This window comes from Typopeltis vanoorti, chromosome 1 (assembly GCF_054136105.1).
Source record: "Typopeltis vanoorti isolate ZY-2024b chromosome 1, IOZ_Tvanoo_1.0, whole genome shotgun sequence".
NCBI classification, from domain to species: Eukaryota; Metazoa; Arthropoda; class Arachnida; order Uropygi; family Thelyphonidae; genus Typopeltis; species Typopeltis vanoorti.
The window spans coordinates 118799988-118817614 of NC_143549.1; the positions used below are offsets into that span (position 1 = coordinate 118799988).

A 17627-nucleotide genomic window follows, 5' to 3' on the forward strand; every position below is an offset into this window, starting at 1 on the left:
TTTTCTTTTTTCGAGTTACTAATTCGTTTGAGTGTCGCCCATGTTTGCTTCATGTTGTCGTTATATTCCATGAATTTTTGGAAATAGTAGTGTCTTTCTTCCCTAGGAATTTTTGTTGTTAGTTGGTTTCTTGTGTTTTTGTATAAGGTTTGTGTGTTAATGTGTGTTATTGGGTGAATTTTTAGTTTTTTCCATAGATTTTCTTTTACAGTAATACTATTTAGTATGTCTCCATTTATCCATGTATTGCTGTCATTAATAATAATAATAATAATAATATAATAATAATAATAATAATAATAATAATAATAATAATAATAATAATAATAATAATAATTTTTTTTACTTTTAAAATAATTTTATCTTATTTTTTTTACATTGCATACATTTGTTACAGTTATTATATACATTACATACATTTGTTACAATTATTATATGCATTACATTCATTTGTTTACATATGATATTTACATACATTGGTTTTCTTGTGATACGTACATTACATGCATTTGGTTACATATGATACATCTTGGATGAGAACTAATTTTTTTCCCTTTCATCCTCGAAGCTAAAATGTAAGCTTATCTGAGGATGACACCAGTTCGTTATTATGTATTGTTTTTTTTTTTGCTGTGTTAGGATGCTACGGAATCTATGATTGAGAAATTTGCGCGCGCGCACTCACACGCACACGCACGCACGCACGCACACACAGGTGCGCGCACGGGCACCCCCCCCCTCACAATAAATTGGAATGTACTGATGCATCGCTGAACTGGAAGAATGAGCGAATATATTGTGTTTCATTAAGTTTGTATGGTATTTTGGGTTCGTGTTTCTTGTTCGTAGTATGTCCTTGGAGCTCTTTTCAGGCTATTGTAGTTTGTAAGGTTTCTGTATTCAAAAGGTAATTTGTTTATCATGTCTGGGATGTAGAAGTTTCGCGTGGCCTTTCCGTAGTGATTATTGTATTTATATGTGATATAATTAGTAATCTGAGGTCTTGTTATTTGGTATGTATTTCTAACTGTCCTGTAGTTGGCATCGAAATAATGTTTTAGCAAGGCTGCATAGTGACATAAATGTTTTGCTGTCAGTATTTTGTGTTCTGCCATTGCAATGTATATAAGGTCGTAAAAACTGTTCCCAAAATATCAGTTTTGTCATTTTGTACTGTATCGACATTAGTCTATTTAATTTGTAGGGTGCACAGAAAGCATACGTTGTTATAGCGTATCTTAGTATATTTTGGAATAGTTTGTATATTAGTGTTTTTAGGCGTATGGGAACTATGTCTTTTAATCTGTAGAGTTTGCCACTTATTGTTCGGAGTTTGTTGTGTAGATGTTTTATATGGCTATTCCAGTTCATATCTGTATCGAGGTAAATTCCAAGGTATCGTATTGTTTCAACCTGAGTGATTGTAGTGGTTTTGCTGTTCTGTGTGTTTTTTGTGTTGGAAAGTGGATGTTGGATGGCTATATATTTGTTATCAACTGGTCGAGTCAGTGGATTTCTGAATATCATTAATTTTGTCTTTTCTGAGTTTAGGTGTATGGAGTTTTTCGTGAGCTAGTCTATGATCAGATTTATGTCGTGTTGCATATTTGTTTGGGCTATGCTTGCGTTATTATGGATGGATATTATTGCTGTATCGTCTGCGTATTGGAATATCTTACCTTTGAGTGGTAACTGATTAATATCGTGCGTGTAAATGTTGAATAGAGTTGGGGAGAGTACAGCTCCCTGTGGCACTCCACAGGTTACTGGTAGCTCTCTGCTTCGGTTTGATCCGATATGTGTGATATGCTTTCTATTTTGGAGGTAGTTTGTAAACCACCTGTGAAGAGGCCCGTCTATTCCAACTTGCCTCAGCTTTTCTAACAAGGTTTGATGTGTGAGTGTATCGAATGCTTTGGTTAGATCTATAAAGACTACCGTGGCTATTTTGTTTTTGTCTAAGGCGGTATTAATTACGTCTGTAAAGTCTTCCAAGAGAGATGTTGTTCCCTTATTTTTCTGAAAACAATATTGTGTTTTGGGGATAATATTAAAGATCTCAGTGTATGCTGTGAGTTTCTTCAGTATGATCCGCTCCATAATTTGATTGATAATTGGTAATGTTGCTATGGGTCTGTAATTGCTGATTAAATTTCTTTTTCCTTGTTTGTATATGGGTGTGATTATGGCGGTCTTTAGCATACTTGGTATCTGTCCTGTTTTAAATATTTTATTTATTAGTTTTAGTAGGATAGGACTTAAACTAGTTGTGTGTTGCTTCTTTAGATCTGATGCCATCTATTCCTGGGCCTTTGTTTGGTTTGATTTGATGTATTGCTGAGAGAAGTTCTGCTTCTTTTATGCTTGGGAACCATAATGTCTGTTTTGATCGCGGTCCAAGTGGAGGGTCTCGTTTTGCGATTGATTGAAGGGGAATATTTCTGTGAAGTTCTTGGATGGAGTCTGCAAAGTATTTGTTAAAGTCATTTGCTAGTTGTTGGATAGGTTTTGCGTCTTTCATGAAGCTGTGTTTTATGATTTTATGGTGTTAGTACACCATTATTATTATTTTTTTATTATTTATTTATTCACATAATTTAAACACAGTCAAAAACAATATATCATTTAAACAACAATTTGACAGGCGATTAAGATAATTCAGGTTCTACCCAAGAATATAAGAATAGTTAGTCAGATATAGTCCTAGTACTTTTTTAAGTACTAGGACTCTATCTGACATTACTGGACTGTTCCAAAAAAACAGTATTACTGTACTGTTCCAAGTGCAGTAATACTGTTTTTTGTAGATCATATGGTGTCACTTCGTTGATGTTTAATTGTAATTATTATTATTTTTTTTTACGCGGAGATGGCGCTGTGTAGGCATACGAACGGTTGCGTTGTCGTATCGCTCGTCCCGTTTTTATAGTTTTAATGTGGTTCTAACTCCTGTTTTTAATTTAAAAGTGTCATAAAGAAACTCTACTTGTCTCGCTGAAGACAGTGACATATAATTCATCGAAATCGGCCAAGTGGAATCCAAAATCTGAGTGTGATAAAAAAATTGAAGCGTACACCGGTTGCTAACGAGTACAGAACAAAGGACGTCGCCATCTTTGCAGCTGTCCAGAGGAAGAAAGAAGAGTCATGAAGTGCAACAAGTGTCAGAAGGAATTGCCGTCCGACGGATGTTACATAACCTGCAGGAAATGCCATAGGAATTTTCACTTTACATGTTCCGGACTTTCTGAAACAACCTCGCAACGCAAATCCAGTGCCAAACGAGAAGAATGGAAGTGCCTAAACTGTAGAGAGAACAAAGAAACGCCACCACCCACGACGCAACTGATTACGCCGGAGGCAGAATCAGACGATGAACTGAACAGACAGCAAAACACCGGTGAGTCTTATAATTTGAGTTCCGTTAATTTATTACTAGTAAGAGGTTTAGAAAATATAAAAGCCAGCTTGGTAGATCTTGTCCAAGAACTATTTGATAAACAGAATAAAGAAATAACAAAAAAAATAGCGAATATGAAGAGTTTGTTAAATTTAATAATTCAAAAGTCGAAGAAGTCTTACAAACGGTAAAAGACATTAAAACCAGCATTAACGCATTAACTGAGAGGCAGCACAAATTGATAAAAGACACATCGGAATTCCGTCAAGAATTTAACTCCCTGAAACAACAATACGAAGTTTTAAACCAACAACAACATAAAGAAGACCTTGTCATAAACGGTCTTCCAGAAACCGAATCCACAGAAAATCTCAGAGACGTAGTTCTAAAGTTAGGCCATGCAATTGACATCCCCTTACAGCATAATGATATTCAGACCATAAATCGGCTTCCCAGGAAGAACAGAAAACAAGGTTCGCCACGACCGGCACCAGTCATAGTTCGTCTGACAAGCAAGGCTACAAGAGACAATTTCATAAAAGCCAGCAGACTGAAAAAAACAGTAGTCAAGGATTTAAATGCATCGCAAGCCAATACGCCAATCTTTCTATCTGAGTATTTAACACCTTTCAATCAGAAACTTTAGTACCAAGCAAGAAAGGAAAATACAGAAAAAAAGTATCAATTTTTATGGATCAAAGACGGCAAAATATTCTTGAGAAAGTCACAGACTTCAAAGTGTATACAAATAAAAAGCTCGGAAGATATAGACAAGTTGCCAGAGTGAAACAAAAGACTCTAACTTAGTTCAATAAGAAGATCTCAACACAACAAAAATTAATGTGAACCATCAGATAGATGTAATTACACCAGAATACATCAGTAATTGTACTTTCGAATCTCTTGATGCATGTAAACAAAACACAGTACAAGCGAGAGGTCTCTCAATCTTGCATATTAACATCAGAAGCATCCGAAAACATTGGTTATTACTACAGGCTTATCTGAGGAATTCCACTTACATTATTGATATATTGATTCTTACAGAAGAATTCATAACTAATGACGAAGCGACTGCTTTCCAAATTCCAGGCTTCCAACAACATAGATCATGCCGCCAAACAAGAAGAGGGGATGGAATACTAATAATTATGAAACAAAATTTAATAGCAAAAGAAATAGCCTATCAGTTTGAGCATGCTGAAACCCTCTGCCTCGAAATCATTAATACCACGAATACACAGCATCCCATAATACTAAATGCTATTTACAGGCCACCAAAACTAAACATGATAAAATTCTTACACGAACTCAATTGCTGGCTTTCAAGCCAAGAAATGTGCTCAACCGCACACCTAATGTTAATTGGCGACATAAACATAAATATTGCAACTGAAAACCAGAACAACACTGTACAATACCTAGACACACTATCCATGTACAATCTAATACCAACAATAACATCATGTACTAGAGAAGAATATTCGGAAATATTATCACTGCCTCCTGTCTAGACCGTCAGAGCATCACCAAATAGTTACACCGCATCAGTCATAAAGTGTAAAGTAGCAGACCATTACTTCACCGCTCTAAACCTGCACACCAAGACAATACCAATGCAATATCCCACAGAGGAAAAACGACAGAAAACAATAATAGACGAAGAAATAGTCAACCACGAAATAAGAAAAACAGACTGGGAACACCAGGCATCAGATTCAGCAGATATCTTATACAACAACATTAAACTCATACTGGAAGAAATATATAAGAAAGCTACAAAGAAAGTCCGAATTCGATCAAAAACAACACAAAATCCTTGGATAACGCAAAACTTAATCCTAGAAATACACAGAAAGGACGCTTTATGGAAAGAATTAAAGCGATATCCAAATAACACAACTTTAAAAACTGAATATAAGATAACAAGGAATCGCCTTACAACACAAATCAGAAATGCAAAACGAAGCTACTACAGAGACAAACTAACCTCCGCACAAACCAACATGAAACAAACCTGGCATCTGATTAATGAGATGCTAGATTCTGTTCCCAACACCACTGCCTCCGAAACCATAAAACGCAGCTTCATGAAAGACTCAAAACCTATCCAACAACTAGCAAATGACTTTAACCAATACTTTGCAGACTCTATCCAAGAACTTCACAGAAATTCCCCCAATCACAAAACGAGATCATCCACTTGGACCGCGATCAAAACAGACATTATGGTTCCCAACCATAAAAGAAGCAGAACTACTCTCAGCAATACATCAGATCAAACTAAACAAAGGCCCAGGAATAGATGGTATCAGACCTAAAGATATAAAGCAACATGCAACTAGTTTAAGTCCTATCCTACTAAAACTAATAAATAATATATTTAAAACAGGACAGATACCAAGTATGGTAAAGACCGCCATAATTACACCCATATACAAACAAGGAAAAAGGAATTTAATCAGCAATTACAGACCCATAGCAACATTACCAATTATCAATCAAATTATGGAGCAGATCATACTGAAGAAACTCACAGCCTACACTGAGATCTTCAATATTATCCCCAAAACACAATATGGTTTTCAGAAAAATAAGGGAACAACATCTTTCTTGGAAGACTTTACAGATGTAATTAATACCGCCTTAGACAAAAACAAAATAGCCATGGTAGTCTTTATAGATCTAACCAAAGCATTCGATACACTCACACATCAAACCTTGTTAGAAAAGCTGAGGCATGTTGGAATAGATGGGCCTCTTCACAAGTGGTTTACAAATTACCTCCAAAATAGAAAGCATATTACACGTATCGGATGAAACCAAAGCAGAGAGCTACCAGTAACCTGTGGAGTGCCACAGGGAGCTGTACTCTCCCCAACTCTATTCACCATTTACACGCACGATATTAATCAGTTACCACTCAAACGTAAGATATTCCAGTACGTAGATGATACAGCAATAATATCCATCCATAATAACGCAAGCATAGCCCAAACAAATATGCAACATGATATAAATCTGATCCTAGACTGGCTCACGAAAAACTCCATACACCTAAACTCAGAAAAGACAAAATTGATGATATTCAGAAATCTACTGACTCGACCAGTTGATAACAAATATATAACCATCCAACATCCACTTTCCAACACAAAAAACACACAGAACAGCAAATCCACTACAATCACTCAGGTTGAAACAATACGATACCTTGTAATTTACCTCGATGCAGATATGAACTGGAATAGCCATATAAAACATCTACACAACAAACTCCGAACAATAAGTGGCAAACTCTACAGATTAAAAGACATAGTTCCTATACGCCTAAAAATACTAATATACAAAGCACTATGCCAAAATATACTAAGATACACTATAACAACGTATGCTTTCTGTGCACCCTACAAATTAAATAGATTAATGTCGCTACAGTACAAAATGACAAAACTGATCTTTTGGGAACAAAGAGAAAATCACGACCTTATAAACATTGCAATGGCAGAACACAAAATACTGACAGCAAAACATTTATGTCATTATGCAGCCTTGATAAAACATTATTTTGATGCCAACTACAGGACAGTTAGAAAGACATACCGTATAACAAGACCTCAGACTACTAATTATATCACCTATAAATACAATAATCACTACGGAAAGGCCACGCGAAACTTCTACATCCCAGACATGATAAACAAATTACCATTTGAATACAGAAACCTTACAAACTACAATAGCCTGAAAAGAGCTCCAAGGACATACTACGAACAAGAAACACGAACCCAAAATACCATACAAACGTAATGAAACACAATATATTCGCTCATTCTTCCAGTTCAGCGACGCATCAGTACATTCCAATTTATTGTATGTGGGGAGGGTGTGCGCGCGTGTGTGTGTGTGTGTGTGTGTGTGCGTGCGTGCCTGTGCATGTGAGTGCGCGCGCCAATTTCTCAATCATAGATTCCGTAGCATCCTAAGACAGCAAAAAAAAAAAAAAAAATATATAATAACCAACTGGTGTCATCCTCAGAAAAGGTTACATTTAAGCTTCGAGGATGAAAGGAAAAAAAAATTAGTTCTCATCCAAGATGTATCATATGTAATGAAATGCATGTAATGTACGTATCACAAGAAAACCAATGTATGTATTATATGTAAACCAATGTACGTAATGTAAATTTCACATGTAAACAAATATAAGTAATGTATCATATGTAAACATATGAATGTAAAGTATATAATAATTGTAACAAATGTATGTAATGTATATAATAACTGTAACAAATGTATGCAATGTAAAAAAAAATTATTTTAAAAGTAAATCATGAGTTTACACCGTATGTTTGTGAAAATAAGGACACATAATATTCAGATGGCATATGTGTAAATACTGTTGTATAATCACACCTTTTCAAATTTGAAAAAAAAAATAGTAAACCACAACATGTAATATTATACAACTTATGTAACTCTGAACAATATAATTGTAAATTATTATTATGATTGTTATATAAAAAAAAACTGTTATCATCATTACTATTTAAATCTCATTATATGTAGCAGAAAATGCTGAACCTTGTAAAATAATATACTGAATGATTATTGTACATATGTAAATATTTAAAAGAACAATAAAAAAAAAATATATTTTTTTTTATTGTTCTTTCAAAAAAAAATATTATTGTTAATCTCTCTCTCTCTCTCTCTCTCTCTCTCTCTTGATTAATTTAAAGAAACAGCTATAACCTACGTGAAATATAATGTTGAATCAGCGAGTCTTTTAAAAGTAGTGCAGCAATGGGAGCGATTTTTGATGAAACTGAACACCAACATTCGTAAAAATTTAGAACGCCACTACTGGTCTTTGCATGTCAGTAACGAAGCGCATACGGAAATTTACTTCAGTCGTTGCAGTTATTCATCCTTCCATTCACAGTTTCAAAATCGTAGAAAATTTTAGCGTATAAAATGTCTATTATACTCTTCATAATCTAGAAGTATCATGTATTAGATAAATTGTGCGCTACATCATTCATTTGGGATGTTGTGTAATCAATGCAATTGTATGCCTGCAGTGGATTTTTAGACATAGGAAAACTTGTAAATTTCTGATAAAATTATAATTTTACAGTCTTTCCTTAAGGACGAACTCTCTTGGAGGTTAAAAGGAAAATAATACGGAAAAAATAAAAAGATGACAGAAAACAGTATGTAATTTTAATCTTTCCTAAAGATGATCAGATATTAGGGATGATCAGATATTCAATACGAAAATTCGAAAACAAAAGAAATGATAACACTTCGGTCTGAAGTTGAATTCAGTTTATGATAAAATAATTATTTTCACCTTGAAGTTTTAACAATTACTTAAGTGATACAAGGAGTGTAAGTAATCCTCTCTACATCCTTGCTCTTCAGGTTCTACATTTATCCTGACCTACTATCAGGATGAATGTAGAGCCTGAAGCATTTTAAACGATACATCAGTGCATTAACTCTACAAGCTGGTCCCCATCAAATCTTAAAAGATATGTATATCAGCAGGTGACATGCAATTTGACATACATAGTTGCCCCTTTAACCTCAAAATTACGTTCTGCACGATTTCCTGCTGCCAGGAAGAGTGGTGTTTGCCTAATATTCCTTGCTAGAGGATGAGTCATCTCGTAGCTACTCTTGTTAACCTTCTGTGCTAAGATATTTCTTACATCACATGTGATTAATCTACCGGTTCTACCATTCTCCAATTCTGAAAACAATTCTTATGTGAACTTTTTTGTCCATAAAACTTGCAATATGCCTTCGCTAATGGTGAAGTTACGTTCTGTGTTCAGATATAGTAGAACACAAAACATAACTGCGTTATGCTATACGTAAAAACAGTCGTGATAGATAGAAATGTGTGTAATGTCCACAGTTCTAAGTAGTATCCATTTTCCGATTACACCGAACAAGCTAAAAGAGAAGCTGAGATCCTTGATGTATGCAATAGCTTAAAATATGCTGTTCATCTGCCAACTCTGGGAATTCTCTCCATTCACTCAACAATCTTTATCTTTCCTCATGCAGTTCTCCTTCTAGGTATACACTTGTCATCTCTTCTATTACTAATTCAGACCAGGAAATCATATAACAGTTGCCTATATTGGATCGCAATGCCTTCAATCACTCAAACCACGTACCTTTCGCATATATTTTTACTCTTCCTTTCCATGGTCAGACTACTTTTTGCTTTACAAATCGAGACATTTGTTGTGATCCTGTTATGAAGATGAACGAATTTCGAACGAGGGCCTCATTTGGAAATCGGTTCAAAATTCTCCTCCAATATGCAATCCACGGGTCTTACAAATGAGCCAAGGTAGTCCAAGATAAAGCATATCGAAAGTGACTTGAGAAAAGACTTTTAGTTTCATTTCAGTCATAGCTAAAAGGAAGCCATAACACTTGAAAATCAATAATCGACAGCGTTAAGTCGAACTTTGAAAGAAATATATATATATAGAAAACATGTCTTATGCACAGGCATTGGTGACCTTTCCATGCAAAAGGTGTTGGGCGCAGTTTCTATTCCATCTGTTTCTTCTCCCTTTGTCTCTCACCTGGCTGAAAGCACTTCAGTATAACCAAAAGACGAAGCTGATCTAATGAGATTAATTAATGCATAAATGACCGAAGCAAATCGCTTTCATCTATACCTGAACAATGCATCGATGCTTAGCAGACCCCTAAAGCATTTACATCTGATTCGATTAAAATATAAATCTCATATATACAACAATAACTATTAAAATGAGGTATTGAAATCCTAAACGTGCCCCTCTTGTCATAGAGCGAGATGACACCGGATGTTTTGAAAAGTATTTCTAGTAACCAGCAGACTATGTATTAAAAATTCGACTAGTCAATATATGATAATATACAGAAACACTGAGCTTTATTTTATATTTTATCTCCATAAAGCATTGTACCGTGCACCTCAATATCCATGCACTAACATATATACTACATGAATTGTGGAGGGTGGTATCCTCTCATTTCTGCAGTATGGTTTATAAAAAATTAATTAAATAAAAATAACTGTTAATTTAAAGTAGACTTTTAACTAATTAAAATAGATGATTCAGCCCATATCACGTTCACTACAACTTTGGAAAACTGACAACAAAGTTCTATAATTGGTTTCGTGTCTATTTGAGAACGAAATACTTGGATAGTGATCGTTTTTACAAATGGCGAAGGCCTTCTCAATTAAGTTTATATACATATACCTTGCAGTGAAATTTAATGAAATATTCATTTAGTACTTATCTCTTTATACATTTAGTACTTATATGTTCGGCCTACCCATTCATGGTAGAAGAAATACAATATTTAAACATTATTAAAGTTCGAAACTTCGTATTCATGTTATGTCAGTATTATATCAACAACATTTCAATTTCCGTGATACACTTCGTATCCAGCTTGTACGACGGATGAACACATCATACTCTTGGTAGAATGGCTTAAAACACACAAGCATGATGTGTTCATCCGTCATACAAGCTGGATACGAAGAAAGATGAGGAATAATCATATAACTAATTTTGTCGGTCTATTTAATGTATATTATTTGCGGTTTAAATTAATAAAAATTAAATAGAGTATATTTACTGTTTTCATTGAAGATGTGCTATTCGTAAATATCTTATTCCATGTTTCTTCAGTGTCGTTGTTCAAGGAAACAATGTTGGATCCGCCTTCTACAGTTACTGTTATTTCCTTTCTTCTCCAGTACGAGAAACTTACATTAAATGATTTAATTGTGTTAGAACTTTTAATAGACAAGGAGCCATCTTTTCCAGAATCTGTAGAGCCATAAATGAACACGTACTCTGCAAAATAAGAAAAAAAATTAATAATATACTAATTTAGTTCACTTTGATGTAAGAATATAAAAGAAGGATATAACAACTCTATTTACCAAGCTATATTTATCATAATTGGTATGTTTGTGGAAATTTTGTCAACACAGAATCTATCCGTGGGGTAGACTGTCGGATGTGCTGGTGTTTAGCTCATGCTTCTCCCTTTTTTATAGTGTTTCCTTAGAGTAGAGTCCTGTATTGTGTGCAGTGTCTTTCAGATTTCAGTGAACAATTCCCTTATTAAATATTGTGTGTGTTTATACAGAACATCGTGGATTACAGAAGATTTTGTGATTCTTCCTGTAATGTTAGCTGCCCTACGCGCTTTTATACTATTGCTTCTTTATCGACCTTAACTATTCGTGGACACATGGACTGCTATCGCAGCTATAGCTTGCAAAAGATAACGCCATTATGTGGATCGTACAACTCCCTTTTACAAATGAAGTATATCAAGAACTCCCTACTACTTCACTACCGGAGGTAGTAAAAATGCCCTTGTTACAAAAATGAGATCACTAACTTTCCCTTCTTATATTAATATAGTGGCTGAAAGAAAAACAAAAAGCTAAAATTTTGTAGCTGCATAAAACGCTACTCTCACGTACAAACACTGCCTCATAGAACACAAGATACAGTAATAGTTCAGTGACCAACTCCGGTTCATCACGCAGAAAACTGAATTGTTCTTTTTGCCACAATAGGAACCCGACCTTTGGAACAGTACTTGATAGCCATTTCCAAGACCATACTTCCAAATAATAAAACACGCTTCCTGTATAGCTGAAATAATAAAAATATAATTAAGTCACAATTCATGAGCACAGGGAGTGCTGCAAAACGGCATTGACATCAGCCCCCTACTATCCAGAAACAATTCCAATAGCACTAGTATCTACAGAAGAAACGGGGTCAAAAGAATATTATCAAGACACGGATCAGTTACCTGAAAAATAGGTACGCCATCAGCAGCCACAACTAAGCCTGAATTTGTACACAACAGAAGTTTTCGAAGATAAGCTCTTATGCATTTCAATCTTATTGACACTCTAAGCACATTACTACATTCATAAACACCAGCATAAATGTAATCATTAAACGTTCTATCAGTTTCATCACAATACTTCTACTGTGAGAAGAAAGACCACATTAGATCTTTCTCCCTCTTCTTTCTTCCTGAGGTAAGAACAAACGGTCTGTTGGTCAACCATAGATGCGTGACCGCTCGACACTTCTGTGCATGCCAGACGAAGGAGAAACCATTCCGTAATAGAGTAATCAGTCAGTCTCGTGGGATGAGATTGTTTAGTATTACATGTCAGAAAATTAGATTTGCTTTTATAACAGTTGGAAAATTTTACGTATAGAGTAGATGATTTCGTGTGCTGATGACAAATACGTACACTGCTTTATTCCTTTCTCCCCTTCAACATGAATTGCCTCTTGTTGACACTCGCCAGCTACGGTTCTCTCAGCTGTGGGCAGACTATACCTCAGGATACCGACATTTAACGACAGTAACGAATAGCAACATAAAGCAAAACATAGTCAACAGAATCACAAACAAGTACTCATCCAACTGTGCAAATCTGAAAAGCGGAAAAAACACTCTCGAGGATCACACTGAACGTGAGCATCTGCAGACTAACAAGAAAAGCATTTCTAGTGATTCTCTGCAGCAGTTTAATAAAACAGCTAAGAAGTGTCTGCAAGCAGGGCCGCCCCCATAGGGATGACCGACATGAGGGACAAATAGAAACTCCCGCAACTGAAACTGAAAACGAACTACTTGAACAAAATGAACTAAAAGCGAATGCCCTTACAAGGAAACTCTTCTTTTTACGAAACAAATATCACAATTTTTAAAACGTAAGGGGAGTTTCCTCATAAATTATCAATATCAATTATCGTGAATTGTAGAAAAAAGAAAATGAAAGCTCGATTACCTCAGTTCTGGTCTACTGAAGAATGCCTATAATGGAATGCTGTCGATGAATACAAAAAAAAAATAAGCTTTCAGTTGAGCTGTAATTCTTCTGAAATATTCAGTTAGTCAGACAATATTTCAAAGTTACTTTCTTCCTCCTTAACAAGAATTTTCATCTCAAACTGGTAGAACGTTTAATGATTGCATTTATGCCGGTATTTGTTAATGCAGTAATGTATTTAGTGCGTCAGTATATTTAGTGCATAAGAGAAAATCTTTGAAAACTTCTGTTGTGTACAAATTCAGGTATTGTCGTGGCTTCTGACAGCGTGCGTATTGTACAGGTAACTGATCCGTATCTTGATAATGTTCTTTTACCACCATTACTTACTTCTGTAGATACTAGTGCTATAGGAATTGCTTCCAGATGGTAGGGGCTGATGTTAATTCTAAATCCCCTCCATCCACCATTTAAGAAATCTGGCTTTTGCAAGAGTATCTATATCTGTGGGATGTGTTCTGTAGGATGCAAAAGACCACAGTATAAGGAGAGAATCGCATGTCAGAGCATTTCAAGGGATTGGGGAAAAATCAAGTTTGACAGCATATAAAACATAATTTAAATATGTCGTATTGTAGTAATACACGGAAATGATTGAAATAAATTATAATTTCTGTTCTATATATATATATATATATATATATATATAGAACAGTGCAAACAGAAAAAGGCAAGATTCTGACTACACAAGACATTCGCACTTCTCTCTGTCTCTCTTTTTCTGATATTTACTTTTTGATCTTTACCTGCTTTTAGCTTAATTGTTTATTTTTTCCTTATCTTGACGCTGAAACCATTATTGCACGAAACTATTCGAGTGTCTGAATAACTATTTTTACTATCGAGTGTTTACATGTGATTAAATTTTTTAATTTTTAAAGCATCTGAATATATTAAATTACTTCATGATGCTCACTATATTCACTATACGTTTTGCCTCATTTGTCTAAAATTGTAAATCTCTTAGAAATTTCGGCACATTTCCAACAAAAGCAGAGATAACCTAAAGATTGATAACCTAAAGAAAGGATAGGAACAAATACATTTTCAGTTAGAGAGTGTTTAGCTTTAGTATAGTTATCTAAAATACTTCCTAGTTTGGGCGAGTTAATCTATCGTTTCCATAATAATGCATGATTCTTTTACTAGAAATTCTTTATGTAAAATTCTGACACTGATGAAGAACTCTTGAGTTTTCAAGAATCGCGTAGTGAATTCTTATTTTACATAAGTTTTTTACTGTTGCATGAAACGAATTACTTGAAAATGTTTTTAGTTAGAATGAATTAGTCAGCAAGTAGACATAATCCTAAGCGTGGTCCTTAATCTGAAACTATCGAGGTCCAATAAAAGTCAATACAAAAATAATTAGACGTAAATGTCTAATTAAAAGTAAATTAAATAATATGTTCTAATTATTAAATTAAGAGGGTATTATTTAAAAAAATTAAATTATTTCAAATTTAACATAGAATCTAAATATCAAATTTCATTAAATCCCAACCAACAGGAGAGGAATCGTTATGAGTATTTTGTTAATAAAACAGGTCCAACTATACAGAAAAAAGTTTCTTCTTCTTCTTCTTCTTCACTATTAATCTTAGTTGAGTGTAGTGTTTCCGCTTTTAAAGACTATCCCACTCTTTTCTTTGGTCATCCTCTGCGACTCTTTCCTTTTCTATGCAGTTCTTTATTTTCACACAGAATGCAAAATCATACATTCTGTATGATTTCGCATTCTTCTTTCGGTTTTTGGATCCAAACATTTAATGGTTCATTGTTGCACGAGGGACATTACTTGAAATTGTTTTAGTTAGAATGAATCAAAGAATGAAGAATGGAATTGAAAAAGGCTTAAAGTGATATATTTTACCATCTTTAAACAGTTTACAATTTTCTCTGATTTGTGAGTCCCGAATTTTGTTACACCTTCAATTTTTCTTAATGTTTTGATCTCAGTAATTTCATTTATTTGTCTAAGTTTTGTAGTTGCCATACGTGTTTTTTCTGCCAATATGTTACTACTGGTTTGAGTATGCCTTTATAGTTTGTTATTTGTGTTTCTTTGTTTATGCTCTTATACTTCCAGATGAAGCATCGAGATATTCTACATTATTAATAGCTTTTATTGCTACTTCTTATCTTCATTTTGTGCGATGCCATAACTGTTTATTTCTATTCTTAAATATTTTATTCTACTAATTTCTTTAATTATTTTTCCTTTGTTTTCTAATTTGTATCTTATGTTTGAGTTTCTTGGCAAACGTCATTGTTTTAAATATGTCTGTTGATATATTCATATTTTCATTTTCAGCTGCAATATGGAATGTATTTATGAATCTTTGTAGGTCATCATCATTTTACGGTTTTAAGATGATATCATCACCATATCCAATCAATCTTAATTTTTCATTTTTAATTTGTATTGCTCATTTTCCTGTTGGTTTACTTATTTCATTATTTCTTTCATCTAAATTAAATAAAATGGAGCTTAATAAATTACCTTTTCTAATTCCTTTGGCATTTTAATTGCTTCACTCTGTACTTCTATGTTTATGATAGAATTGTAACCTATGTACATATTCATAATTAATTCTAAAATTCCTTTAGGTATTTTTGACGTGGTTATTATGTCTTTTAACAGTATTCAGTCAGAATCTATTTTTAAATAAATAAAACACATATAAAGAGGTTTATTGCTTTCCATTGATTTGTATATTTTTTCTTTAATATAAATACAGCATTACGTCTATTGTACATCTATTTTTCCTGAACCCTTGTTGCTCACCAGATAACTAAGTTAATTATTTATAATACTTCCAATTATTTTTGTGCATAATTTTAATGTAGTGCAGAGCAGATTTATCCTTCTACAGTTGTTTGGATTGGTCATCTCTGCTATGTTAAAGATTCGTGCTGATAAATTCTTTCGCTAGTTAATTTGTAATTTTCATTCTTTAAATACTGTATTTAGAATAAGACAGTTATTTTGCTAATTGTTTCCCCTCAACGTTTTAATAATTCATTATGTTACTAAACTAAGTTTCTTTTTAAACGTTCTTTAAGAAAAAATTCGTTGATCAACAAATCATTGACTTTATACTTGTCCTTCCGACCTTACTTTAAGCCTAATTTTCGGCTTACGACATTTTGTTATTTTTCGAGAACGTACTGGATCCCGAAAGGAATTTACGGTATTCAAAACTCTCTTACCTGCTAGTATTTGTTTTTTTTATTTTACAGCAAATGATTTCTTCAAAATTGAGAATGGAATGCGTTGATGAAATACTGATCTACGTTTAGCTTATGCACAGGCAATTTTTATTTTGCCTAATTTTGTCGTTACGTATAGTCCGACTACAAGTAATTGAAACGGATCAACAAAATTTCATACATTCTATTTTTCTAAATTTTGTACGAAATTGGCAAGATAAAAATTAACAGTGGAACATCGGGATATATTCTAAAGTTCAAGATAAATACCAGATTTTTATTAGATTTCTTTCCCCTAGAAGAAGAGCTTTTATTTATAACTTTGAAACACTTTCGAACTTTGTGCCTCTGAAAATGATCTGGTTGAAACAAAATCGAAAATAATCACTCATGTAAGACTAATGATGTCATCTACAAAGGTGTTTATCTTTGCAGATGAAAAATGTTAAAATTCACGAAAATTCACGTATATTTTCAGTGTAATACAAAACTTGTCAACACAGATATGAAAACAGTGACAAACTAGTTTCATGTGAATAAACTTTATCTGAATGCTGGAAAAAAAATACAATTTTTAAACTCAGATTAGAGAGTGTTCACATTTTTATAAGAAGATTGAATATTTCTTTTCTTTATATATATCTTTCTTTATATATATATATTTTTTTTCCTTTTTAAATAATTATACTGACTAGGACACCGAGAAAGGTATATGCTAAAAACTTTAATAAAACATGACTCGTTTCGTCGGAACGCCGACTTCTTCAGGTGTGTAAATAATTATAAAAAACTGCAAAAAATAAAAAGGAGTCAGGTAAGCTGTAGCTTAAATATTGTTCATGTATGATGGGCCCAGAACTATTTCGTTTGATTCTAGGATACGTCTCTCTAGTTCGTCACCGCATTTATGGATAGTGGTCGTAATATTCCAGTCTATTTGGTGCTGACGCTCTTCAAGATTAGAGTTAGCAGAGAAAAGAACATGGCTGGAGAGGGCGCTAGCACGGGTTCTCTTGTAAGAGATGTCACGTTGATGTTCCTCAAGACGTAGTGAGACAGACTTATCAGTTTGTCCATAATAAGGTTCACCGCAACCCAAAATGATTT

General features: G+C 33.8%; 1 protein-coding gene across 1 annotated transcript in view; it reads right to left on the reverse strand.

Annotated features, from left to right (window-relative positions):
• LOC150110350 (uncharacterized) overlaps positions 1 to 17627 on the reverse strand; it is a 163440-nt gene that overhangs the window by 129705 nt on the left and 16108 nt on the right. The window contains exon 3 of the mRNA XM_090396379.1: positions 11066 to 11286. Within this exon, the coding sequence (XP_090252505.1) occupies positions 11066 to 11286 (221 nt within the window). The remainder of the gene's footprint in view (positions 1 to 11065; positions 11287 to 17627) is intronic.